The sequence below is a fragment of the Plasmodium fragile genome, assembly GCF_000956335.1.
Source record: "Plasmodium fragile strain nilgiri unplaced genomic scaffold supercont1.17, whole genome shotgun sequence".
NCBI lineage: Eukaryota > Apicomplexa > Aconoidasida > Haemosporida > Plasmodiidae > Plasmodium > Plasmodium fragile.
The window spans coordinates 150094-176147 of record NW_012192597.1 but is presented as its reverse complement, the minus strand read 5'-3'; the positions used below and the strand labels follow the sequence as shown (position 1 = coordinate 176147).

Below are 26054 nucleotides of genomic sequence, written 5' to 3'. Positions count from 1 at the left end.
AAGGAAAAAAGAATACCTAATGAACGATCTTTTTTTTGTGACATAGTAACAAAAGGTTACGCATCAATGGGCGTATTGAAAAAATGATTTTTTTAATTTTTTTTCAGCAGCGTCATCCTTTGGTGGCAGTGCGTTTTTTTTTTTTTCGTGTCCCAAGGTGGGGACAGAAAAGCAGCCATTATGGCAAACACCCCATTCGTGTGTTTATTCATTTATGTATTCATTTGGTATCTTCATGATTTTCTTTTTATTCGAATGAAGGTTATGCGGTTTAAAAACTTTTCATATGGGCAGCGGTTAATGATTTTTTTGTGGGGCCCAAATGTGACACAAATGAAAATATCCCACTTGGGCAGCCTTCCGCGTAGTACAAGGCTGGCGAAATAAAGATCACGATTTTTTTTTCTTTTCCCTCGTTAGCTCATGGTCAGAGTGATCATATGATGGGCACTGTTTAGCAACACAACAACAAAAAAAAAAAAAAAAGGACACCAACGTAGAGCCACATCGGGGAGTGGTGTCTACACTGCTAATAAAAGAGGGGTAGCAAATACAAGGACACAAATAGTACACCGCTTAGGCCACTGTTGACAAAAAAAATAGACAAACGCGTGGGAACGCGTATCACCCATGAGAGGCGTACACACAAACAATTATGTAATTGACGCGGAAAAGGAATTTTACGTCAAGCGAAATATTTACTTGACGGGTGAAGGTCTATAACTCATATGCTTCTTCTCAAATCAGACAACTTCTTCCTCAAGAAAATTAAATTGTTCAAACATTCGCATGACATATAATGGTCATACATACTGGAGATGTCCTCCCCGTCTGAGATTTTTTTTCCATAAATTTTTTGACACATTTTTTTTGAAAAAGGCGTTATGCTTTTCCGCTTGTAGTGGAGAATATGCTCATAACAGTACTCGCAAAGCTTCCTATTGAATTCTTCACTGGTTAAGATAAAATTAACATTTTCACTCGATTCATGTTTTACGTTGGTTCCGTTTTGCCTTTTCGCACTTTGTTCCTTTTTCTTATATAAAAAATGGGTGCCATTCATATTTAAAATGTAGTTGACAATGTGGTACAGATGGGGAAATATGCTCATCAAAATGTTCAGCATCACGTAATTTTTGCAATACAACGTTAGGGCCAAAGCATGAATGGGCAATTTTAACAATAAAAAAATTCTTAATAAAAACCATATCATGTCATTTTTGTGAATGCAGCAAGTTTCAATAAATGAAATTTTATTATTTTTTTTTTTTTTCTGTCCAACATTTTTATCATCACACTTTGCATTCTCTTTAAGATCAACAATAGTGGAACAAATATAATTATAAATTCTTTTCTTAATTTTATATTTTAAATACTTCTTGGAGTATTCCGTATTCTTCACATTACACACACGAAAAAAATAGTACAAATATTTTAACGTGTTGTAAATAGGTATATATTTATAAACAGATGGGGCCAAATGTGTTTCTAGAAAAGTGTAATTTGTAAGTTTATTGTATATATTGTATGAATATAAATTGCTGCAATACTTGTTTTTTTCATTTTGTATTTCCGTCTTGGACACATTGCGCATGTATTCTTCGCTCACGCTGCACGTGTCCATCCTTTTGAGGTGTTCCTTCTTCGTCTCCCAGAAGCTTATATTAAAATGGCTCTTAAAAGATTTATATATATCGATGAGAAAGCACTTTTGTGATCCATGCTGTGAAAAAGATTTATTAATAACTTGGTTTTCTTTTTCCAATTTGTTAAAAATTGTTCCAAGCATTTTCATATGGTTAATATATTTCGTGTATTCTTGATAGTTCTCTTTGAAAGTGCTGGACATGTTTTGTGGTACACGTGCTTGTCCGTCACCGTCTCCCTGGAGTTTTTCCCCACTGGGGTGTTCTACCTCACGATGGTCTTTATTACTACCGCTGGGGGGGTTTATCTTAGGACCATTTCCTTTGTTTTCTTTGCTTTTTTTACAATCCCCATAGTTTTCTTTTCCCATACGATGGTTGTCCTCGTAGGTATGCTTAACGGGTCCCGTCTGTTCTTCCCACATGGGGCTACCCATATGGGTTGATTCAGGACCATGTGGCATCGTTCGTGAGTTTTCTAAATTTACAAAATGAAACTCCCAATCAGTGTAGCGATGTAGGGAAACATCGACGGGGCATATGCCCCAAAACACGTTCTGGAACAAATTCGACTTGAAAAAATATGAATGTGAGAAAAAGGAGAGAACGTCCACCTTTAGGCCCGTGACAAAGTAATAGAGTTCGAACCACAGCATGTTGTAAATGTAATAGCACACTATGTTTTGCACGAGAAGAATAAACCTGATGTAGATGTTTTTCACTTCTGCGAGGTCCACACTTTGTTCGTCTTCTGGTGTTGAAGCAGGGAGTCCCCTCTGATTGGGTGCGCACCCCAAGACGGAGATATTACACGTGTGCAGCTTAGAGAACGAATCAATATTGTTTAACAAAAACACTATCATATCCTGGTTGTAAAAAAACTCGCAGACAATTTTGTTCATTTGGAATTTTTTGAAAGCGAAGGTTTTTATTTTCAGGGACAGTCTATTTCTTCCCTCTGTGTGCAGTGCCTCTTCATCGTGTATGTAATGATTGTTCTGATTATTGCTGCCATTCTCTGAGGCGCGACTTGTTCTGCTCAGCATAGCGTCACCGGTGTTGGAACTTCCTAGTAAAAATTGGAACAGACCCATCCCATCTGCATTCCCCAATTTGATATTGTTAAAACAGTCTGCGCACACAAGGAGGAAGAGGAAATTGTTGTGGTTGGCACAAGTGCTGTGCATTTCTATTAAGGCGTTCTCCATAATTTTTCTTTTTGTTGTTTCGTCCAATCCAAAATAGTTGCAATGAAATGGGTAGTCTGTCCCTTTTGTTTCAAATAGAGTATAAAAAAGTATGGACATGAAATTGATAAGGTCCTCTGCATACTTAATATTATTTCTGAGACTCATACAGAGAAAGTACATGCAATAAAATTTCCGAACGTTGTATATCCCTAGATAGTTCTGTACATTAATGATGAATAAGGAGCAGATGTTGTACCTCTGGTTTGGTAAACAAAGTTGCATAAAATCGTGAGGCATATAATTGCCCAGGGCATACATCAGGATGGCGCTGACGTAGGGATCCATCTTCCTTATAATGTTGATAACAACCTCTGCGATGTGAAATTTGCAAAACTTTCGCATCATTTTTAGGAGAAGCATGAGGTGGAAGACTTGCCTCCTCCTCAGCACACACAGCAGGTATAGGCCAGCGTAGTACACGTTGCAGTTTATTTTGTACGCGTAATCAGTGTTGACGTCGAAAGGGGGAATTCTACCGCCAGTCGCGTTGTTACATAATATGTGGGGTGATCCCTCGTGGGCAGCAACTTCGGTCGCTCCTGCAGACTCTGCTGTGCACGCATCCGCCGCCTTTGTCAGCCTCAACAAATGCAGAACCGAGCAGTAAACGCGCTCATCCTTTACACCTGCCTTCAGAAGGTCATTTTTGGACGCGTCGCTCGGTGACACATTTGCGCCCATTTCGTTGAGAAATGAAATGAATTTTTTCTTTACTTTTTCGTTCGATTTTACCGCCTCTCTGTTTTCCTTCTCTCCATCTTTCCGCTTCGTTCCCTCCGTTCCTGTCCTATAATCGCGCAAATACGGTTCTTCATCCAGATGGGAATGGTTCACACCAAACACTCGACGAAACAGGGCATCGTCTAACCTGCTCATAGTGCCCCTCTCTTTGTATCGCTTGGACAAGAAGAGGGAGTATAATACCGCAGCGGATATATTCAAAATGGTATCGTCTCTGCCCTTTCGAGTAAACCTGTCATAGTATGGAGAATTACTCATTCTTGTGACATAGTTATAAATAACTTTATATGACGCAACGTAGAGGTCGTTCAGCTTGTTAAGAGATTTATACAAAACCATTTCCAAAATGTTCGTAGCGAACATGTTCCAAGTGACGTACTTCGTTATAATGTTAATGATGATTCCTCCAAGTTTTTTTTTTCTCCATTTTGAGTCATACATCGGTTGATACTTCCCATTCTTGTAAGAGTATGCATCACTGTACAGTTTGAAATATTTAAATAAAATGGTGTTAATGTAGCTGTTTATTTTGAAGCTTATTATGTCGTATGACGACGGGGATGGAGACGAATTGGCATTATTTGTGTTCCGTTTGTTTCTTCCAATTTCTTCCAACTTGGCCTGTCCTTCTGCCATCCCTGATGTATTTGTCTCCCCCTTGATAGGTAACGTCATTTTTTTTTCTCTTTTCCATATTTGGCTGCACACGATGTGTATGCACAATCCCATGTTGTGCACCGTGTGATGCAAGTGGGAATTGTTGTCATCTGCAAAACGGGATAATCCTACATGCCGATAAATCACTAGCGGGCAATTGACATATCTGTGGCTGCCAAAAAGAGGGTCATTTTTTAATGCGTTTAGGAGGCAAAATTGATCACGACACTTGCTCACACTTATTACGCTCATCTTGTTGTTGCTACTCAGATAGACATAGCACGATTTCTCCTTATTCTCGAGCTCCTCTATAATGGAATAGAAGCTGTACTTCAGAACAGTCTTGTTGAGTTTATTTGCAATTCTGTTTCCATGGTGTGCTATATGAGGAATTACTGAAAGGATAAAATTATTCAGCAATGTGCTATGCCCGTTGCACCTGGAACGCCCTTTGCACGTTTTGCCAGCTTTTCCGAAGTGATTATCCCTGTCCATATACTTTTCGTTTGCTTTGTCTCCCCGCAACACAGGCCTGTCACATAAAGAGGCACTATTTATAAGATGCCTAGAATTGCTAAGGTGAAAAAGCGCTTCCTTTTTGGATGCTTCCCATCGGTTCAAGTCTACACATTTCATTTTTCTTTTTAATCGAACCAGGCTTTTATAATTTTCTGAGTGTTTATTTAACTTATCCTTGAAAATGCTCTCAAATAATTGGAACTTCTCGTTTGGTTTGCTGCCCTCTGATTGGCTCAGCGTGAAGAAGTCAAAAGAGGATGCCTCGACTGAACGCTCGCATGATTGGTACTTTTCGAATTCCTCAAATTGGATAGCATTTCCCGCAGATGGTTCTGCTGATCCGTCTAATGATCCTATCATTGGGGCATTTTCCGTATTCTGTGTCTTATTATTTGCATTTATTTTCCCCTCACCATTCACCGTTCCCCTCTTCACCTTTGCAGCAATTTGGTTTGTAAAATTTCCACGTTTCTGCTTCTTGCATGTCCGATTAATGCCATACAATACGTAAACCATGTAGTAGTACAACAAATAAGTATAATAGCTTGGAGGGGGCCACATATATTTTATTGGGCCTGGCAGGGCGTAGTAATTCAAGTAATTGTGCCCCTTTACAACTTCAATATAATCTACTCTGTTATTGAAAGTTCGAGTGAATTCAAAATCGTAACAATTGTTGCTGTCTACATAAATATGGAGAAAGTAAACAGAATTGTCATAATTAAGAAACACATAATGGAAGATATCGAAAAGTGTGTAAAAGCATCTTGGCTCGATAAATTTATTGTCCCTATTTAGAGGCAAAATAAAAATGTTTTCCGATTTTAAAAAATATTCCTGCTTATCTCCATCTTTGCTTTTTACTTTACTAATTTTAAAGCACAATAAATTGTAAAATGCGTCCAGCACTATTAGAAACCTTCCACTGCTCATGTGGTTTATTGTGGACATATTTGCCGAGGTTGACTCGTTGGAATTTGTGTTCATCTCCCCCCTGCTTTCTCCATCTTCTTCTTCGAATGGGAAACTTTTGTCGTAGTAAACATGGGTCAATATAGGCCTATACAACAGCTTTATGGACAATGTGTAGCTGTTAAACCGCAGGGCATTATGTATGTTATAAAGATATATGATATAATAGAAATTATTTTTGCTAATAATTTCTTCATACAAGCGTGTCAGTTTAGTTACATAGTCCTGCTCGCTTTTTTTTTTTTGATTTATTTTCACTTTAGCTTTGTGTGTGTTATCATAAAGGGGGATGCCATAATGGGAACTATATCTTTTGTCATTTGTTTTTTTTAAAGTACTTCTTAATCCTCCGCCTTCAGGCACACTTGCATTACTGTGTAAGGAAGAGCTACTTTCGTATGAAAAACTGCTCTCCCCGTTCTGGTTTTCACTGCTGTGGTGTTTTTTCCCATCGCTAACATCGTGTGTCTCTTCTGCGTTATCCACATTTGCGCTCCATTCTGTGGAAGCACTCAATTTCCTTTGCAACTCTCTGTAGTAGTTATGTGCAAGGTCCGTTGTTTCATCATCGTATGGTTCTGCAGCGCAGGGTAAGTTTTGTTCACCACTTGACCCTTTTTCAGCATGTTCAAAGGGGACGTGTCCGTGCGGATGGTTCTCCCCAACAAGGGTTACGTCCTGCCCCCTGCGCTGTTCCATCAGATAAGCGCCTGAAAACACGTTTTCATCTTCCTTCAGGAAGAAATTATTGTAAAACACGGAGAAAGGCTTGGAGTATATGTTCCCCTTGTTGTTGTTAAAATATTCCTCAAAGTATTTGTAGTACATGTCCGATTCGTTATGGTTGATGTTGAAGAGATAGTTTAGCAACTTCGATTCCTCCACAGCGCGCTGATCTTTGTTCTCTTTGGGGATCTCCATTTTCTCGTGGATGTCTTTGCCCCTCGGGGGATCTTCGAGAGATGGGGCTGCGCTCGCCTTCGATTTGGACGATCTAGATGATCTGTCTGATTCGAACGACTCGAACGATTCGCTCTCTCCATCTGCTTCTTCCTCTCCTTCTGCGTCCTCCCCGACCTCCGCTTCATCCGATTCATGCTCTCCGTTTGCTTCTCCCCCCCCATCGGGAGCAATTCGAACCTCCGCAGTCCCGTAGTCCATGCTGAATAACTCGAAGCTCATGTTACCCTCACCAGTCATAGCCCTCCTGAAAAATATGCTGCCCCTGCCTGTGCCCAAATCGTCCTTTTTGAAATGCCGAAAATTATTTTCATCATATTTGTTGTGCAAACATGTGACAAAAAAAATATCATCAAACAACCACCCCGCTGGATAGTTGTGAAAAAAAAATTTGAGATAATCATCAAGAAAATATGAAAAGGCTTTTTTTTGAAAGCTGTAAATGCAGATGGACTTAGAAATGATTAGCATGTACTTATTGCTAAAGTTTGAGTAGCACTTCTTCACGTACTTAAAAGGAGTTATAATTTCCTGTATATTCAGAACATTCTTTTCATGATTACTCAAATTAAAATTATTGATGTTCGTATCAAACATGACAATTTTATTTAATCCAATGTATACCTTCTGATTCTTCTCATTTGTGTAGTAATTACTATTATAATGAAATGTCTTGTTATTACTATATATGTCATTTAGGTACAAAACATTTTTTACTTTGATGTAATGATGCCTTTCGTCTTTCCCAAAAGCATGAAAAAGTTTGAAATCATTAAAGACGAAGGATATGTTTACATGTGCGTCTTTTATGCTATTTTGTTTACGGTTGCACAATCGATTGCTCATGAATGTGGACCTATGTTTTGTGCTTCTCTTGGGAGGAACACCATCTGGACAGACTACGCCAGGTGGAGGTAAACCATCCTGATGATTATTTTCTAGGTAATCCACATTTTCGTTTGATTCATGCGGGGAGGAAGAGTCCTGCTTCATCGAATAGTACAAAGTTCCATTTGTGTTAAAAATGTAATAACTGTTTTGATTTACAGAGATGAGAAAAAAATTATGTTGCTTGTTCCACAGCAGGAAGTTATAGTAATGGTGTGAATTGCACCACGCATTAAATGTGTCTATTTTAAATATGCTTTTTTGGAAAGTGTGTTTGCACACGTATGGATATGTCCCATATGCTTTTATGATCAAATCTTGTGTTATTACTAAAATCATTTTTCTGTAAATGTTCATACTTACGTCTATTATACAGGAACCCACGTAAATGCCAATAACCGGTTTTTGTTTTCTCTTCCTTACATCGTTATGGCGGTATTGGATTTCATTATGAGATATTGTTAGTTCTTCATTGTGTGTAACATCAGCTTTGTTATATACAGCACTTCTGCATTGGTTAGGACTACTTGTTTGCTGACTCCCTTTCTGCATTTTTGTTTTTTGCATTTTTGGACCTTCTCTGTTTGCCATGCTCACCCCGTTGAAGAATCGAGCGTGGACATTCCTCCCAGAATGGTAACAGGACTCACTTTTCGGAACATTGAAAAAATGATGAAAAAAGGAGAAAATGTAAAAATCTCCCTCGCGAGTTAGTAGTAACACATAATCGTTGTGCTCGCTAAATTCTACCTTTACTATTCCTTCTTTGGCGATTCTTCTCATGTGTTTATTTGTTATGCCGACTTTTTTGCTCTTTATAAACTTGTACAGGTTGTTTTCTCGATTGACGCTATGCAGGTAGGTGGGTTTGCAGATCCTCCAGTCCGGATGTCGCTTCATGCAACTGGCACTGCCATCACCGCATCGATTAACATTATTGTTTCTCCTTTTTTTTTTCCTCCTCTTACGTATTGCCGTGTAACCCCCGCGCGATGGAAACAAGCCGCGTCTGAGATGGTTGCAGTACGCCTGGACATGTTGAACGGCTGGAAATTTCCCCACGCGAACCCTAACTTTCCACCCTTTTTTAGGGGAATAATATACACGACCAGTTTTTTTGGCCACTTTTTTTTTTTGACTGATTCGTTGGAGAAGACCTAAAATGTGCTTGGTATCTGCACAGACTTGGTTCCCACTGCACATTTTATTATTTTCCTCTTTAGTTATTCTTGAGAATCTGTTGCCCCCCCTGGATTTTCTCCTAAAATAAATTCCCTTAAGGCTTACAATGTGTGTGTTAATAACAACCATGTTAACACTATTGTTCCTGTCGGCCCCGTCTGCGTTTGAAAGCAATTTCTTGTTATGTGTGTCATTTGCTCCCACGTTGGGAATAACGTTTCTTTGAGGCGCCGCACTGTTATGACGCGAGGTGGCAGCCAAGACAGATTTCACATTTTCCGAAATAAATATTTCATCCGTGTTGTAAGAAAAAAATAAAATGTTACTTTTCGTTATCATCAAGCAATTGGAGGGAATGGGGAGGTACAGAACAGTTAAGAGCTTTATACACACATATTTATGTATTTTTTTTTTCCTATACTTTTTCTTAATATAGGTGATGTAAGCATAATATTCATTTTCATTTTCGCTCGAGTCATCATCAGAATATTCCAAAATATTTATCGAGTGTGCATTCTTTTCATAATCCAACATAACAACGTCATTTTTGTTCGATATATTGTACGCATACACATATTTCAAATTTGTGCTAACTATATATATAGTGTTATCAATGGGTGACAAAACCACCTTGTTGTGGTGCCCGTACTTTTCAACATTGTGATGTTTCAAAGCGTATAAAGTAACGAAGGAAAAATCGTAATTATCAAACACATACAAGCAAATTTTCGTGATTATGTAGACGAACGAATTGCACGAGCTGGTGTTTATGTATATTACTTCATCAGTGAATGTTTCGTTGGTGCTGTTGCTCGGGGCGCTTCCGGCGAGTAGCTTGCTATTTGGGCCACTGAGACCACTGGGATCACTTGGGCCATTTTGCCCATGATATCCATGCTGTCCATGCTGCACATTACGGAGGTGCACCCTCTTGTCGGCTGCACCCCCACTAATGGGGGATTTGCTCCGCTCCTGATTATTTCGCGGCGAGTAGACTTTTTTGGAAAATTTTATCTCATCCTCTTTATCCAAACATAACATTTTCGTGTACGCCCTCGCCCTATATGTGTTGTCCTTAACGGAAAAATTCAGACACACATGTACGCAGGGGCACTAATTCATGGGAATTACTCTGTTCGGACTCGACAAACGGAGGCAAGTTTCGTCGTTGGAAATTCACCATATGGATGGGGTTTCCCCGAGGTGGATGACCCGAAAAGAAAAACCAGTTGCACTGTTGAAAGAGCACCCAAGTGGGATGCACAATCCTCTGTTGTGCAATGACCCTCCTTTGGGCTTACGGAAAAAATAGCCACAAAAAAAATAATAATAATAAACTAAAAGGAAGCTCAAATAGGAGGAAGGCATCCATTTATTCACAAAAAAAAAAAAGAGATCCAAATAACGCCAAACATGCACAATAAGCCACACACATGGTGTAAACATATGTATTTTATCACCATTGCATTGTATTGCTTTTACATAATATTTATTTATTTTTTTTTTTTTAGGGCTTTCTGGAAACAGTTGGTAAAAAGTAGTGTGCCAAATAGGGAACAGGGGGATCTGTTTTTCTTTCCATTTTTTCAGAATGTTTTTTTTTTTCACCTTGCCTTAATCTCGATCATACACTTGATTGAGTCTCCCCCGATGGAAACCCTTTCTGATGAGAGCACATGGGAAGAAAACTACGAGGCACCTCGTGTCGGTAAAAATAACAGGCCTTTATGCGTGTATGCTTTATGTTAACATATGCGTATTCCTTTTGGTAAGCGCGTTATGGGGGTGATCATACAAATATGCTCTACCGCGCATGCGCTTGAAGCCGTGTAGTTCAGATTGTTGTGACACGTGTGCGTGCGAAAACGGTGATCTACGAAAAGGGATCTTTTTTGCTCATATTACTCTTTTTTTTTTTTTTTTTTTTTCGCTTTCGTTTTACCTAATGAGAAAATATCTTGTCAGCCACGATTTGTAGCGCGAAAAAACGGGGGGGGGGCACTGCAATGGCGGTGCATATACAGAACTAAATGCCGCGAAAGCGTATGCGCGCATAACCTATGCACGTACGCACCTACGTGCCTTTGCGCGTTTGCCTGGTCGGCATCATGGGCCTCCAGCAAATTGCCGCTTGCGGGATCCTGAAAAAAAAGGAGGCGCGAAAAATAACCAGTGAGAGAAAAAATATATATGTATATTCAGTCACGCATGAACTAAACCGTAGTATCACTTTAATAAAAAAGAACCCATCACTCGATAGTATTAATTTAGCTGACCAAGTTTTGGTTTCCATTTTAATGCCACATCTGTTTGGTAAAAATGTACTATTGTTAAGTAAACTATTTTACGAGCACAGAAACAGAAAGGATTTCCCCCTTCTATGTAAGCATATTACCTTGCATTGCAAAACACGCACGAAGCCACGCCCCCTTAACCCACAAGCTGACGAGTAAAGCTTCCTTAGGAGATAAAGATAATTTCTTAAGCTTTATTTAGCGCTATTCCCGCATTTCATTATTCCCATAAGGAGTGGAAAAAAAGGATATATAGATATTTAAGAAGCATAAAAGGTATGATGTAACTTCTTGGATCCAGATTTGTATAATATTCCCCCAGACGCCCCTTAATTATTTCCATTTATTTCCAAAAAAAGCAAGCGGTGATGTCAGACATGTTCATTAGCATTAAGAAGGACTTATGGCTTTTCATGTTTTCCCAAAAAACAAAAAAAAAAAAAAAAAAAAAATTCTTCCAAAATTGAAGTGACACACGGAATTGTACATATAGGTGTTTGTATACGAAAGCATGTATGTACAAGTGAGCATCTGGAAAACGAGCACTTAAAGATTTAAATCAAGTTGAACCTCACACGTATATATACGTACACGCTTGACCTCCATATGTACATATGCTAGGTGTATGTATCTGCCGGACCCACATCAGATTAATAGAATTAAATTCAATAATTCTCAAATTGTACGTTACAGCAGCTGGCAGAATTGAAAAAAAATAATTATAATTGGCCAAAGGGACGCAGTTGTAATTATATGTAGAAAAGGAAAAAAAAAAAAAAAAAGAGGAAAACTAGCATATTGTTACAGTGGAAAATATTTTTCAAAACGGTAGAAGTTTTTTTATTTATTTATTTTTTTTTTTTTTAAGGTTTCTACGAGCGTTTGCTACCAGTTTTATAATATTCGTTTTCATTTCATTTTCTTTTTATTATCTTTTGCTTTTTTGTTTTCCCCTTGGCGTTTGACGACCTCAACGTTTTTATAACCCTGCACACACACACGCTGAGATACATACGCGACGTATGTACGAACACGTGCGCGTGGATAGGAAAATTTATTTACACAGAGAGGGATTGCCCCAAGGAACCTGCAGTCCATTTTTTTTTTTTTTTTTCACTGCGAAACGTGTGGTTTTGTTGCCCCATTGGTGAACGCAGAAGTAGGTACCTTATCACATAGGCAAAACGTGCACAACGGACGTACCAAAATGTTGTCCAACAAGCGAAAGAGCAAGAAGCTGAACCTGCTGAAGGACCAAATGTTCCTCACGAAAAAGTACGTTGACATGAACGACCCCATATACGATAGCGAAATAGAAGATGAAAACTGCTTCTACACGGTTGTCAACAAAGAGGAAATAGAATACTCACAGAAGGTGTGTGAGATGAAAACCAAAATGTTCGAAGATATGAATATTTTGTCATTTGAAGATTTCGAAAAAAAATGCGACACGCTGATTAACAACTTTTTTGTTAGCTTCAATTTTCAAGAATTTATTGAAGACTTAAAAGAATTAAATGTGAAGAAGTATAACGACTTTTTAGTTTTGCAGCTGATTAAAAAGTCTTTCGATAAGGAAGATGAATGCCAAATTAATGTGTCTTGTTTGCTAAATGTTTTAAACATCACCAAGTTGATTACCCCAGAACAAGTGCATAGAGCGTTTGAAAAAGTTTTGCTAAGCTTGGACGACATTAAGCTGGACTGCCCTTTGTGTTACGAAGTTTTTTTAAAGTACATTAGATTTAGTACACTGGACAATGTGATAGACAAGAATTACATTTTGAAATTGCCCACTGGCTTTTTTGACTCGTTGAATTTGGACAGCTGGGATGAAAAGGAATTGGCCTCACAGAGCTCGAAGGATAGTGAACACGCAGTGGACAAGGTGGGCTGCACCAACGGGATGGTCTGCACAAATGGCACGCTATCGACAAATGGAGCGCTATCGACAAATGGAGCGCTATCGACAAATGGAGCGCTATCAAAAAATGGAGCGCTTTCAACAAATGGAACGATTTCAACAAATGGGGCCCTGGCAACAAACGGAGTAGTGTCCAACAAGCTGGATGAGAACCACTTGTACGCGCAGAATCTCGAAAATGTAGAAGAGAAAAAGAAGCTGAAGGACGAAATGTGGAAGGACACGGTGCTGTGGGTGCTGGACCTAAACATGAAGCAAATGCAGAAAGAAAAAAAAGAATTTAAGCAAAAGTCAAGGGACTTTCTAATGGACTTCTTCAACGATGGAGACACAAATGAGGTCATCGAATTTTTAAACAGCACAAACCCTTTGTTTCATTATGAGTTCATAAGGATAAGTATTATAGAGTCCTTTAGTAAAAATAATATATGCCGAAAGTACATCTCCTACTTGCTGGACAATTTATGCGAAACTTACTATTTTAAGAATGACATTATTATAGCCTTCATAAGAATTATAGGCTACATCGACGACTACGAAATTGACTTCCCACATGCAAAGGAAATGGTGTGTAAATTTTTGCTCAGATGTATATATGATGACGTACTTTATCCAGCCTTTCTAAGTGATATATACAAACTACACATTGGTGGCATGACTGGCATGATGATTTGTAACAAAACGCAACAACGAATTCATAACAAGAAAAAATTGAACTTGAACAATATTAATTACATGTGGGATGAAGATGATACGTATGAAAAAATGAAATTAAAAAGAAAAATTAATAACACTTTATTAGAGTACTTTTATTCTTACATAGATGAACAAGAATTTTATTTACACATCGATGAATTTCTACCCCACTATCATGATTTGTGCAATTACGTCGTTAAGAAGATATTCGTATTGAATGTTGATATTAACAATGACTTGAATATGTCTTTCAAATTGGTCGATTATTTGATGAGCAGAACTTTTATCACTGAAAAAAATGTTGAGGGGGGAGTCATGGAGGTCATGAACTCACTTAAGGACATTGTGCTGGATATTCCAAAGTACCCAGAAGAATTTCGTAAAATTTTGAATTACCTTCATGAGAAGAAGTACATTTCGCAGGGCACCTTTGACGGGGTCTCCAAGGAAATCGTAGCGTTTGCTATGTAGTTCAGACATGAGAATGAGTGACGTCCGCAACGAGGTATCTACCCATAAGATCACTTGCTCACCAACGTGTGTTCATGTGTACCTATGCGGAAGGTGCCTGGCATTTCCCCGTGAAACGGCCAAGTTGTCAGCGCCAAAATGTCAGATGCCAAGATGTGAGCTGCCAACATGCGTGAAGACGCGTTCGAGGAAGACGAGCCAACGGACAGAGCAACCAAGCGCAAGTGTTCTCCCTTCCCCACACACCTGCACACAAGTGGGCGCAGTCCATTCTGTACGCTGTACATGTGAGCACAAATCCGAATATATGCATGTGCATGTGAATGTGCTTGTACGCGTGTACATATATGTACAGATGCGCCGCAGACCCCGTGTGTGTATATGGGGGACTGGTGCAGATATTGCACAAGCATATCATGGGTTTACGGGCAACCCTGCTGCTGTGAGTAAATTTTTTTTTTTTTTTTTTCCCTTATCCTATTTTTTTTATTTTTCACGGTGTGTAAGTTCGACAATCAAATTTGATTGCAGGGTATGCGCGTCTGTTGGTCTTCCTGCTTGCCTATCATCATACATACATGTATTCCTGCCTATCTGCATGTGCATGCTAATTGGGCACGTGAATGTACCCCTTCTCATGTATGACGGTTTAGCGCAAGTATTATTTGCGTCTGCACAATGCGCATACGTGATTATGCGTAAAAGGGGAGATATGGAGGAACGAGGGCCAGTGGCTCCTTGATAATATTGCAACAATGTAATCCCTAGAGGGGGTCCCCCCTTGAGAGGAGACAATTTATCTGGAGGTGCATCTTTTTTTTTTTTTTTTTTCTTTTTACATCACCAGGAATATCCCCTCTAGTGAAACACATTTTTAATTCAGACAACTCCAGTGATAATAATTTATCTCTCCCCCTCTTAATACTTTACAAAAAAGAGAAAAACTCTTTTACTCATAAATAAATAATAATTAGGCATATTTTTTCTTTGTTTTTTCAAAAAAAGAGGTAACTTGAAGGAAAGTGAGATTGCAAAATGGAACTATATGACTGTAGTTACCTCTCCATTAAGCTTGCCCTAATGCTGACTTTTGCAAACAATGCGCTGCTTACTAGTTTCAGTAGTATGCACCTGCGGGTGTGTGTATCTGTTGAGAATCTTGTTGTCTACTGCTCCCAATGGGGACCCCAAAACAATGGGCTACTGTCTCTCACATAATTCGGCGCATCTGCCACTGCGGATAAATCAACGTTGTGCCCGTGGCTGCACATTTCTCCCAATTTAACAGAATACCGTCTGGAAACGTACAGACCTAAGTTCCCATTGGATAACAAAAATAAAACACATTAGGGATTCACCTCACTGAGTGTAAAATGCTCAGTCGGTTTTGGATAGGAGGGATAAACGAGAAAAATGTTAAGCTGAATGAACACTCTAAATTTGTTCATAGCCGAAATGGATCCTTATCTCTTTATACACCTCCATTTAGGTATTATATTAACATGACTCACATTTTTACAGAGCTTCATAGGAGCTTACGCTTGAGGTAAGGCGGGGGCAGGGAGGGGTGATGGTACAGACTTTTTTTGGAATGCCGTGGAATGCTGTTAAGACAAATATGGGGAGACAGTGTTCAAAGGAAATATATCCTTATGCATGTTCCCCTTTGGATATATTTTTCCTGCGAAAATTGCACCTGCAAGCGTTTAGCAGTTCCTTTAACAGAACCATCTTTAGCTTGCATGGTTTTCTCGTAATTGAGCAAGTTCGGCGTACGTGTATTGGGGAGGTTCTAACAGGCCGGGAGTTCTTCCCTGAGGATTCCCTGGGTCATTCATCTACGCGCACTTGCAACGCGCATGCGTAGACACAGACGTGTGTACATGTTCCTGCGCAACCAGGCGGGCATGCCCTACGAATGTACTGTTACGTACACATCCATGGTACGCTCGTCGGGAGAATCTGCTCCAACCTTGCCATTTTTGTGTGTTCACTTTTTCAGGCCACATTACGTAGGGAGAAACGCACGGGAAGTACCTCTTCGGATGTTGCTTTTTCCGTTTTCATTCCCCTTTCATTTTTGAAACTATCCTTCGAATGGCGCAAAGGTCATGAGACTTCCTTTTGTGGGACCTTACTTCCAGGACCATTTTGTGACATAAAAAACAGGTGATTCACGGCGGATGGCTTTGCAGCAAAGGCGATAGCGAATGAATAAGCCAACATGGAAAAAAAATAATAAAATAAAAACAAGAGAACAGGCGAGAATAGAAGAAAAGTGAAGCTATGTACCCTTTGCTCTCCCTTGCGCTTCCTTTAGAAAATTTATTTCTCCACAGCACACAAGGGGGCATGCGCGAACGCAAAAGGGAAATAAACATAAATACGTGCATGTGAATATGTATATACATATGTATACTTTCAAGTACACAAATGAGTGCGTTTTTTTTTTTTTTTTTTTTTTTTTTTTTTTTTTTGCACAAAAAAAGCAAAATTTTAAAAGCATGCAATCGCAAATTTTCCATGAAAAAAAAAAAAATTTAACAATAATGCTGTACCATACTGATGAATTTACATATCCCTTTACATGTTAAAATGTATATATAAGTACCTGTAAATTTTATTGACTCATTTTCCCAAGCTGTTCCTTACCAGATTTTGACTTTCTCTCTGTGACGTACATATATATACTTTTATTCTACTTCATATTTCCTGCCCCCCCCAATCGTGAAAATGGTGAAGATTGTTGGAAGTCAAGCGGGTGAGAAATTTACGCGCGCCTGTATATATTGACGTGCGCATGTGGATGCCATTCTCCTATGAGCAAACGTACACGCTTGTAGAGCCTCTGCACGAGAAACATATCTGCTCACACCCATTTTTTCCCTTTGGCACAGATTTCGATGCAATCCTTTCTCAGAACGAGTTAGTCATTGTGGACTTTTTTGCTGAGTGGTGTGGACCCTGCAAAAGAATAGCACCTTTTTATGAAGAATGCTCGAAGAAGTACACCAAGATGGTCTTTATAAAAGTCGATGTGGATGAGGTGTCCGAGGTCACAGAGAAGGAAAACATAACGTCCATGCCAACCTTTAAGGTGTACAAAAATGGAAGTGTCGTCGATACATTGCTAGGGGCCAACGACACGGCGCTGAAGCAGCTCATTGAGAAGTACGCCGCTTAGGGCATAGAAGCTGACTGACGCGTGGATGGATGGAGCGATGGAAGAGAACAATGAGAAAAAAAAAATATAGTGCTTTCACCAGTGTGCTTCAGTTCGTTACCCATGTCAGATAAATTGGAAGGCCATCTTTTTTTTTGTAAATGTGCGACATACACCCCTCCTTTCGACTTGTCACATGTGAGAAGTTACAAAAATAAACTTTTGCCGTGCTTACCCTTATGTGCATACTCTCGACATTAGTCTCTTTTTGTTAATGTGCAACAAGATGACAGAAAAATGCAACACATATGAGGGCACAGGGGGGGATATCTCTCTATGCAAAAGGAGTACTCCACCTCTCCGTGTGAAGGCATAATCGGTATGTGGATGTATACAAAAGAAGCATTTTTTTTTTTTTAAATTCCGCATATGGAAAGCAAATAAGAAAAATTGCACACGTGTGTATATACGTTACACGCATACATGTGTGTCCTTATACTTGCACATAGTGTGAACACTTCTCTTAACTGAGCACGCGTAATTAACGAATAAACTGGGGGTGAGACAAGGGCTTTAAATGAAAAACCGCTACAAAACAAAAGGTGAATAAAATTAAAAATTGCCCAATTTGAAAAAGGGGCCAAACGAGTGTTTACACGCTTATAACACCCAAACGCGAATGATAAAAAACATTTAAAAAGAATAACCCGATATATGCTAGCACTGCCCAGGCTGTTTACACAAAATTTACGTTAAAGTAATCGCTCATTTTTTGGGACACAAAAGCTTGAATTCGGTTCTTTAGCTGATAATCACCACCACCAGCACCACATAAGGCAAGGTTTGGTTTTTTCCCAACCGATTTTTTCTTCCGCATTTGTTCATGCACATTTGTACAATCACTAGGATTATCATTTGGGGAAATTGCCCTTCCTTTATTCTCCTCACATTTTAATGCTTCCTTTGTGCTACAGTGCATATGTTGGGATATGCCATAGTAGGCGGGATAGGAGCGCAATGTATCTTTATAATCATACACTTTGCTGAGCTGCCTAACATTGTGACCATCATCATCGCCTAAAGAATTTATGCTAAATTTTCCAGTCAAGGAATTAAAATTAATTCTCGAAAGCATCCTTTTTGTATTTTCGTTCTGTTCAGTTAAATAGCTTTGAAAATACGTTGCCGAATCTTCCACTGATTTAAAATTATCCACCTGGTTTATGGCGAATTGCTTTCCCTTCACTAATCGCCACTTATTATTATATTCGATGATGGTGTCTTGATTACACTCGGACACAATTCCGTTATTCTGTTTGGTCGTTATCCCTTGAATAATTTTGGGCACATCATAATTTTGGTTGCCATATAAAGGGCGTTCTGGAATGCAGCTTTTAATTTCGTCCACTTCGTAGTCGTTCTGTACAAATGTGCTAAGGTAGTTCTTCCCGCTCGTGTGTTCAGGGCTGCTTTCGAAAATTCCACGTGTGTGGTTCATTTTTTGAGTAGACCTAGTTGGGCTAATATTCTGTTCGTCTTGTCCATTAAAGGCGGCTCTCTGAGATGTACTGTGCTCAATTGGAACAGTGAATACCCTGGGCGTTCCCATCTCGTGTGACGAGCCATTCTTGCAAGGGTGCGTGTCGGCGTCCCACGACCGGTCAACATGAAGAAAGCAGCCTTTACTTTGTCTCACTCCGTACGCATCTGGTCCACCATTCAAAAACATGCCATTCACATGGTTGTTATAATAATATGTGTTGTCAGAAATGAGATCAGCAGGATGTTCGCACAAGTTCGATCTGGTCATGGCGCACGTTGTGTAATTTGGGCTAATGAAACCTTTTGGTTGGACCTCTTTTATCTTTTTAATATGGTCCATCGGGGTATATGCTCCGATTTGAATAAAAGCACCGTTCTGAGCTTCGTGTTCCTTCCATGCTGAATTACTCGTCATAATGTTGTTCGATATGGAGACCATTTTCTGGGGATCCTCATCATGGACCATATATCCATTTGACAAAACGGAGTTGTTCAAGACATGCTGAGAACCCTTGTTAATATTTGCGCTTCCCATGGTTGCCTCATTCACGCATAGCAAGTCACCGTTTGGGCAATCTGCTAAGCTGCTATTAACAGGATGGTGTTTCTGCGAATCAGTTTTTATATTTGCGCTTGTCACATATGGCCCGTAATTTTCATATCCCTTCCAAGCATCACACATTTCAGCCTCCCCCTTTACTTTGTAATTGTAATAAGTAGTCTTCTCATCTCGTGGCTGCTGTTGCCAAATTGTATGACCCCCAATACTTGCAGCGTTCTGGCTGCGTGTGCAGCGCATGCTCGACGCATTCGACAGGTGTGTATTATTTCCCTTTAGTTGGAACATTAACAGTTTTTCTTTATCATGGGCAAGCGGCTCCCTTTTGTCAGAAAAAATGTGCGTACCACTATGTACAAGTCCAGGGTCTTCTCGCTTTGTAGGATTATCGTAGTGATTATAGCTTATAGTGCTCATACTATTTAACGCTCCTTTCGTGATGTACGCGTCGCTATTAGTACCCTCCATGGGCAAGGTCTGCTCCGAATCAACATATACACCATTTTCAAATGAGCTTAAAATATTTTGTGCTGAATTATATTCTGTACTTTTTTCAAAATCGGAAGCTTCATCCTTTGGACAGTTATCGATTAAACACTTTTTGCTCATGTTTTCCATTGGGTTCATTTGATAACTCGCTTCATATTTGTTCGTTGTACCCATTGGACAATTCGGCCTCCCGCCTGATTGATCTTTTTGGGGCAACTTGCCTGAGAGGGTGCCTTGGTTTGAGAACAAAAGCGTCTGGTGCATGTCTTTAAGAGTATTTGTTCCCTCTTTTTCATGAGGCGTCTCTAAACCTGAACAGTATTGGTAGTACTGTGGACTCTTGGGGACATGATCACTTTGGTTATACGCTAGGTCTCTTCTAATCTCATTATTTGCCTCTTTTAAATGTTCATTCTTCCTTTTCTCCGTTTGACGAGCTGCAAAGTGCGCTATGTCGAAATGTTCCCCTTTGAGTGGGCTTCCAACCAACCTCATCTTTTTGAAAGAACCTCCCAAGGCAATTTCACCCATCGCATTTTCACATGCCGGATCGCATTTGTCACTTTCCCTATGCGTTGAGTGAATATTGGTTTCCCCATCCATTGGGAGATTTCGCATGTAGTCATTCTCACAGTAACGCGGCATTTCCATGGTGTTCCTTTTTATGCAGTGTGGTGGTGATTGCTCAAGGGGTGCAGTCTAATTACCGATTTGGGCTATCAACATAGGGGCTGTTATTTCAACCTGTGTTCTCCCATACAGATATGTATAACCCACATGCACAATGTGGAACCTTTCGCACTATCAAAAAAGGTCCCCAATCCAGCGAATTGGATAAATGAATTTACTGCAAAACGGTTAAACTTTATTTCGAATGTTCTTTTTTTCAATGTTAAGAAGTTCATACAATGGTGTGATCGAATATGCGGGTGAGGAGTTTATTGCCGCTTTGTCTTTCAATTGTAGATAGGAACACCAAAACGGCAACAGTCATGTGAATAACCGCTGTGGGACCAATACTTTACGTAAGGGCGACACTCCATAAGAACACAAATAACGCTCGCTGAGTTAGGCCGAAGCGTTACAAACAAATTTTAATTAGAACAAAGTAAAATGCTGATAAGCTATGTGTTACAGCAAATTATGATGAGGGAAATTGTGCCCGAATGCAGAATGAAATTTCTACAATATTTTGAAATATTTTTTTAATTAGCAAATTGTTTGGTTAAGACAAATAAGAAAACGTATTCATCTGTTTTGCTGGTTCGTCGTACTTAAGATGATTTCAAAAGGGAAGGCACACGGACGGTGTAAAAATGCAAAACAAAGTGGAACGTGATGGGAAAAAATGAGGAACAACATGATGAATAGCAAAAGTGTAAGCGGAAAAGATGAGAACAGCGCCATAAGTTGAAAAAAAAAAAAAAATGTCTATAAGGCCCACACCTGTGCGGAGGACACACCATACTTGAACTGTCATGTTTTTGGAAACTCCAGAAGCAAACCTGAGGTAGGGGAGTTAACTCAAAAATGGTGTTACGTGTACGTATACATATGTGTGCGTGTGAGCATATTGTGCAAACCCGCTTGTTTTTTTTTTTTTTTTTTTTTTTTTTTTCCCTTTTCCCTAGGTAATTCATGAACATCATTTTGCAAGTTATTCGGTATGTTTTGCCAAGTTTACCTCTCCCCACAAAAAAAAGCGAAAATAAGAAGATACCACTAAAAATGACAAAAGTGACATAACATAACCAGAATACAGCAAAAGCGAAAACCAAAAAATAAAAATCGCCGCAGCAAAAATTACATCAGAGTAGATCAATTGCACTCAACTTTTATGGCTAAAAGAAGGGCGAGCAGGTAACCATTGCGCGAACATGTTGTACAAATAATTAGGCACTGAATACAGGATGCACAAAAATTCGCCAAGTTCACAAGTGTACTGGCTGTTTGTATGCACGTGAATGTATTACGCAAACGCAGGAAACGTACGGAAATGTACCGATGTAAAATATGCGTCCCAGCGCGCATGAACACACATGCATATACTTTTGTGCATACGGCCTGTTACATGTTTTGGTATGCCCCATAAAGAAATTTTTGTCACCTCCATTTTTGCGTTAAAAAAATTATAAAGGGTAATTCCGCATATTGAGAAACGTTTTGTGAAATTTAGTAAAGTAATACTGATACATTGCGTACCTTAAAAGGAGAGAAAAAAAAAAAAAAAAAAAAAAAGAAAAAAGGCGCAAAGGCCATAAACAGGGTAAAAAAACAAAACGAACGCCAAGCGAACGAATCACAAGTGAACAAACAACGAACGTACAAACGACGAACGAACGAATGACGAACGGACGAACGACGGACGGAACAACGAATGTGAAAAAGCGATAATACAAAAGCGCTGAAGTACGAAAACGAAAACCCCAAAGCACCAAAACGGAAAAGATCCAAAACCCAAAGGCGTCAAAACGTGGAAAATAACAAAAAATTAATGAAACTGCGCAAAGTTGACAAAGGCGCTAAGAATATACGAAAACCTAATTTTGTTTTGTGAAAATTATAAAACTTCGTTGGGCTACATGAATTTACTTAAGCTGATTAGTAAGAATAAAAAAATGAAGAACGACAAAATGGGATATTCCATACTTTATTATTCGAGCTATGTTATAATACGTAAGTGTGGAAAAAAACTTTTAGAATATGGAGCATAGTATGGACATTTGCGCTGATGCTATCTGAGCTCAAAGGCTCATCATGCTGTGTTTCTAACGTGTATGCAAAATGTGTTCATTTGAGAATTTCCCGAACTAGTTACGTGGAAATAGGACAACGCAGATTTCCTATGCAGAGAGAAACTGGGCTGCATGGTTTAGCTTCATTCGTATTGCACGTATTAGTGAGTTCTCCACTGTGACATTTCTTTTTTTCCCCCCCTCAACCTGGATAGTCCTAACGATCGTGCTCTCGAAGTTTATTGTTATCCCTTTGATGGCTCAAATGTTTTTGTACACATTTATCACCATATATATTGGGAGCCATGACAGTTTGAAGCAATTAGAGGTACGTCCTATAGGGAAGAAATGCATAATTTTGAAAACGAACTGGAAAGACACAAAACCATTAAACTCATTTTATAATTGAAGCCTTTATTTCCCATGTGTTGCACTCATCATTGTTTAATTCCACGTTATTACATCCCACTACAGCAAGTTGAAGACAAGAATAAGAAGGCCGATAATATTACAGCCTACGATGCGATTATGTTCCCCATTATCGGCTCCGGAGCCTTGTTAACGCTGTAAGGAATGAAGCACAAAACCGACACGACGGCAGGCATATAACAATGCCAAGATGACTGCTACGCGAACAAAAAGTGATAACGCAAAAAGTACGGTGATGTACATATGTTTCTTATTTCTCTCTGCCTCCCCTTATCTCCTCTTCAGGTATTTTGCGTACAAGTTTTTAGACCCGTACTATGTGAATATGCTTTTGACGGTTTACCTAACCCTAGCAGGAATTTTCTCACTACAAGGGGCCTGTGCTAACCTTTTGGTAAGTATCCCTTTTGGTGCATATGTAAATGAGACTCATATAAGAATTTGTCTTGCCGCACGAGATAATTATCCACCGTTGTTCTTCGAATGGCCCTAAAGTGCCCAAGAGGGACAACAAACATAGAAGGGAAAAACAAGATGAGTCCAGTTACACCAAATGGTGTGCACAATGTGGCAAAGTTCATGAGGCGAATTATTTCATTCCATTTCATTTTTGTGTTCGCAAAGTTTTCTTTATGAAATGCTTTGCAAACGGGTGAACATACCCCAAATGAGAGATCACATGCTCTGAGCAAAAGAGTGACAGCTAGGGGGGGAAATGCCCCATTTGGAAGATGCACATTTACGAATAATGTAACTGTACTGTTAAAACACACTCCCGCGGGGGTACCCCCTTTCCTCTTTTTTTAGGAACCTGCGTTTCCTAAGTTTTTCAAAAAGGACGAATATGTTAAGACCTTTAAAATGCCGGCATTTATTTCGAAGGGTAATTACTGAGGAAACAAAAAAGGAATGCCTGTTGTTTTCCCTATATAAAAGAAATTACACACTCACAAACCTGCATTTATCACCTTTTCGTCCGTTCAGAGCCCGTTATGTTCAACACAAACAAGGGAGAAATAATCACCTTCCTGCTTTGCTTCTGCATCGGTGGGAGATGGATTTTTTATAAAGACTTTATCACCCACAATGTGTTAGCGGTGTCCTTTTGTTTCCAAGTAAGATATTTCTGTTTTGAAAATGTGACTTTGCTGTTGGAATTATTTACCATTTTTTGGTGTACATGAAAACAAATATTAAAAAAAAACAATCTTTTCCCCCGTTTCCCCTTTTAAAGGCCATATCGCTAGTCATCCTGAGTAACTTTTTAATTGGATTCCTGCTACTAGTACGTGTGAAGGAATAAAAGTGGTTTCTCCTGTTTGCAAACCTCCCCGTGTTGTTACCGCCGTGATTGCATCTGTTTGCGGAAAGCTGTCCACGTTAATATATACCCATCCATCAACATTTTTATACACTTTATTATATTCCCATTTTTTTCCTCCTCCCCCTCTGCGTTCCTTTCCGAACAGTCCGGACTCTTCGTGTATGACATATTCTGGGTTTTTGGAAACGACGTCATGGTGACCGTTGCGAAGGTAAGGAAGAAAAAAAAAATAAACACGCCATTTGTTCTAGCATAACTGATAAACTACATGTTATAACGGTGTGGACACGCGCATGAGGTGTAGTGTACTTGTCGCCAATTGCCTATTTTTTTTTTTTCTCCCATCCCCCGTAGTCATTCGAAGCACCCGTAAAACTCCTTTTCCCAGTGTCGAAAGACCCAGTACATTACAGCATGCTAGGATTAGGGGACATCATCATCCCCGGTATTGTAATATCACTGTGTTTACGTTTCGACTATTATCTACATAGAAATAAGATACACAAAGGGAATTTCAAAAAAATGTTTAGCGACATATCCATTCATGAGAACTTTAAGAAATATTATTTCTTTACCATTTCGGTTTTCTATCAACTAGGGTTGGTAGTGACATATTGTATGCTCTTTTATTTCGAGCATGCACAACCTGCTTTGTTGTATCTCGTGCCTGCCTGTATATTGGCAATAGTAAGTTGTTCTTTAATCAAAGGGGAATTTAAAACGATGGTCAAGTACCAGGAAATTACGGACAAGAGTAATGTTGCGGATGACGGGAAGAAGCAAGTAGCTGATAAGGACTCAATGTACAAGAGTCAAGAATCCGTCATATCTAGCGCGAAGAAGAGAATTACGAATAAGTAGGTCTACTCCAGTTTGGTCACTTCTTAATCCGTTTCTTTGTGTGTAAGTATGTCCCTGCGTATGTTCATATATTTTTGTGTTCATGTGTGTATGTGTGTATATTTTTGTGCATATCTGCATGTGCGTGTGAACCCGCATGTAATTGTACCTGTGCGCTCCGTAGTATGAGGTTCTCATTATCTAGTAAGTAGAGCCTCACCCAAAGCATAGAATAATGTAGTAAAAAAGAAAAACAGTCCACTCAGCGACGAGCTCGGCGAGATGTGCGAAAATGAACCAGCGCGGAGTTCGAGCGGACAGGTGTTACGCGTGTTACTCATGTTATGCCTGTTAGGCATACCGTGTGTGTTGTGCCGATTAGGGGAAACTTCATGCGGATTACATAAAAGAATTATGATAATAATGTTTTTTTGTTTTTTTTTAAAGCTCCGGGCGTGGAAAGCTTTACTATGTGTTTATGTACACCTATCCTTTTTTTTTTTTTTTGATATTTTTTTATAGTTACAGAATTATTTATTAAAAAAAAAAAAAACATTAATACGCATTTTAAAATGTGCACTATTGAATGCATACAACATTGTAACGTTTGTTTCACGCTGTTCTTGTAGTTCGTGTTTAAGTGTAAAGCGGTTGTCGACAGTAAATTACCTCAATGAAAAATCAGCGGTTGTTGCTTTTCCAGCACAGATGTAGCCACGTGCTCCTGGTCTAATTCCGTCCAAGAAAAGTGTGCTTAATCCTTTTGAGATTAT

At 39.2% G+C, this 26054-nt stretch overlaps 5 protein-coding genes across 5 annotated transcripts; 3 read left to right on the top strand and 2 right to left on the bottom strand.

Moving 5' to 3' along the window:
* Positions 1–724: 724 nt before the first annotated feature.
* Positions 725–9856, bottom strand: AK88_01885 (uncharacterized protein; the record flags this gene model as incomplete). The annotated part of the gene is made up of 1 exon (XM_012479520.1): positions 725–9856. The coding sequence occupies one exon, from the start codon at positions 9854–9856 to the stop codon at positions 725–727; it is 9132 nt and encodes a 3043-aa protein (XP_012334943.1).
* A 2460-nt stretch (positions 9857–12316) lies between these two features.
* AK88_01884 (uncharacterized protein) lies at positions 12317–14200 on the top strand (the record flags this gene model as incomplete). Its single annotated transcript, XM_012479519.1, has 1 exon — positions 12317–14200. One exon carries the CDS (start codon positions 12317–12319, stop codon positions 14198–14200), a length of 1884 nt encoding a protein of 627 aa, XP_012334942.1.
* A 2733-nt stretch (positions 14201–16933) lies between these two features.
* Positions 16934–17384, top strand: AK88_01883 (thioredoxin; the record flags this gene model as incomplete). The annotated part of the gene is made up of 2 exons (XM_012479518.1): positions 16934–16961; positions 17098–17384. The coding sequence occupies 2 exons, from the start codon at positions 16934–16936 to the stop codon at positions 17382–17384; spliced, it is 315 nt and encodes a 104-aa protein (XP_012334941.1).
* A 715-nt stretch (positions 17385–18099) lies between these two features.
* AK88_01882 (uncharacterized protein) lies at positions 18100–20604 on the bottom strand (the record flags this gene model as incomplete). The annotated part of the gene is made up of 1 exon (XM_012479517.1): positions 18100–20604. The coding sequence occupies one exon, from the start codon at positions 20602–20604 to the stop codon at positions 18100–18102; it is 2505 nt and encodes an 834-aa protein (XP_012334940.1).
* A 1931-nt stretch (positions 20605–22535) lies between these two features.
* On the top strand, positions 22536–25302 carry AK88_01881 (uncharacterized protein; the record flags this gene model as incomplete). Its single annotated transcript, XM_012479516.1, has 9 exons — positions 22536–22629; positions 22904–23016; positions 23163–23254; positions 23403–23511; positions 23925–24000; positions 24102–24232; positions 24352–24402; positions 24587–24652; positions 24796–25302. 9 exons carry the CDS (start codon positions 22536–22538, stop codon positions 25300–25302), a joined length of 1239 nt encoding a protein of 412 aa, XP_012334939.1.
* Positions 25303–26054: the final 752 nt, after the last annotated feature.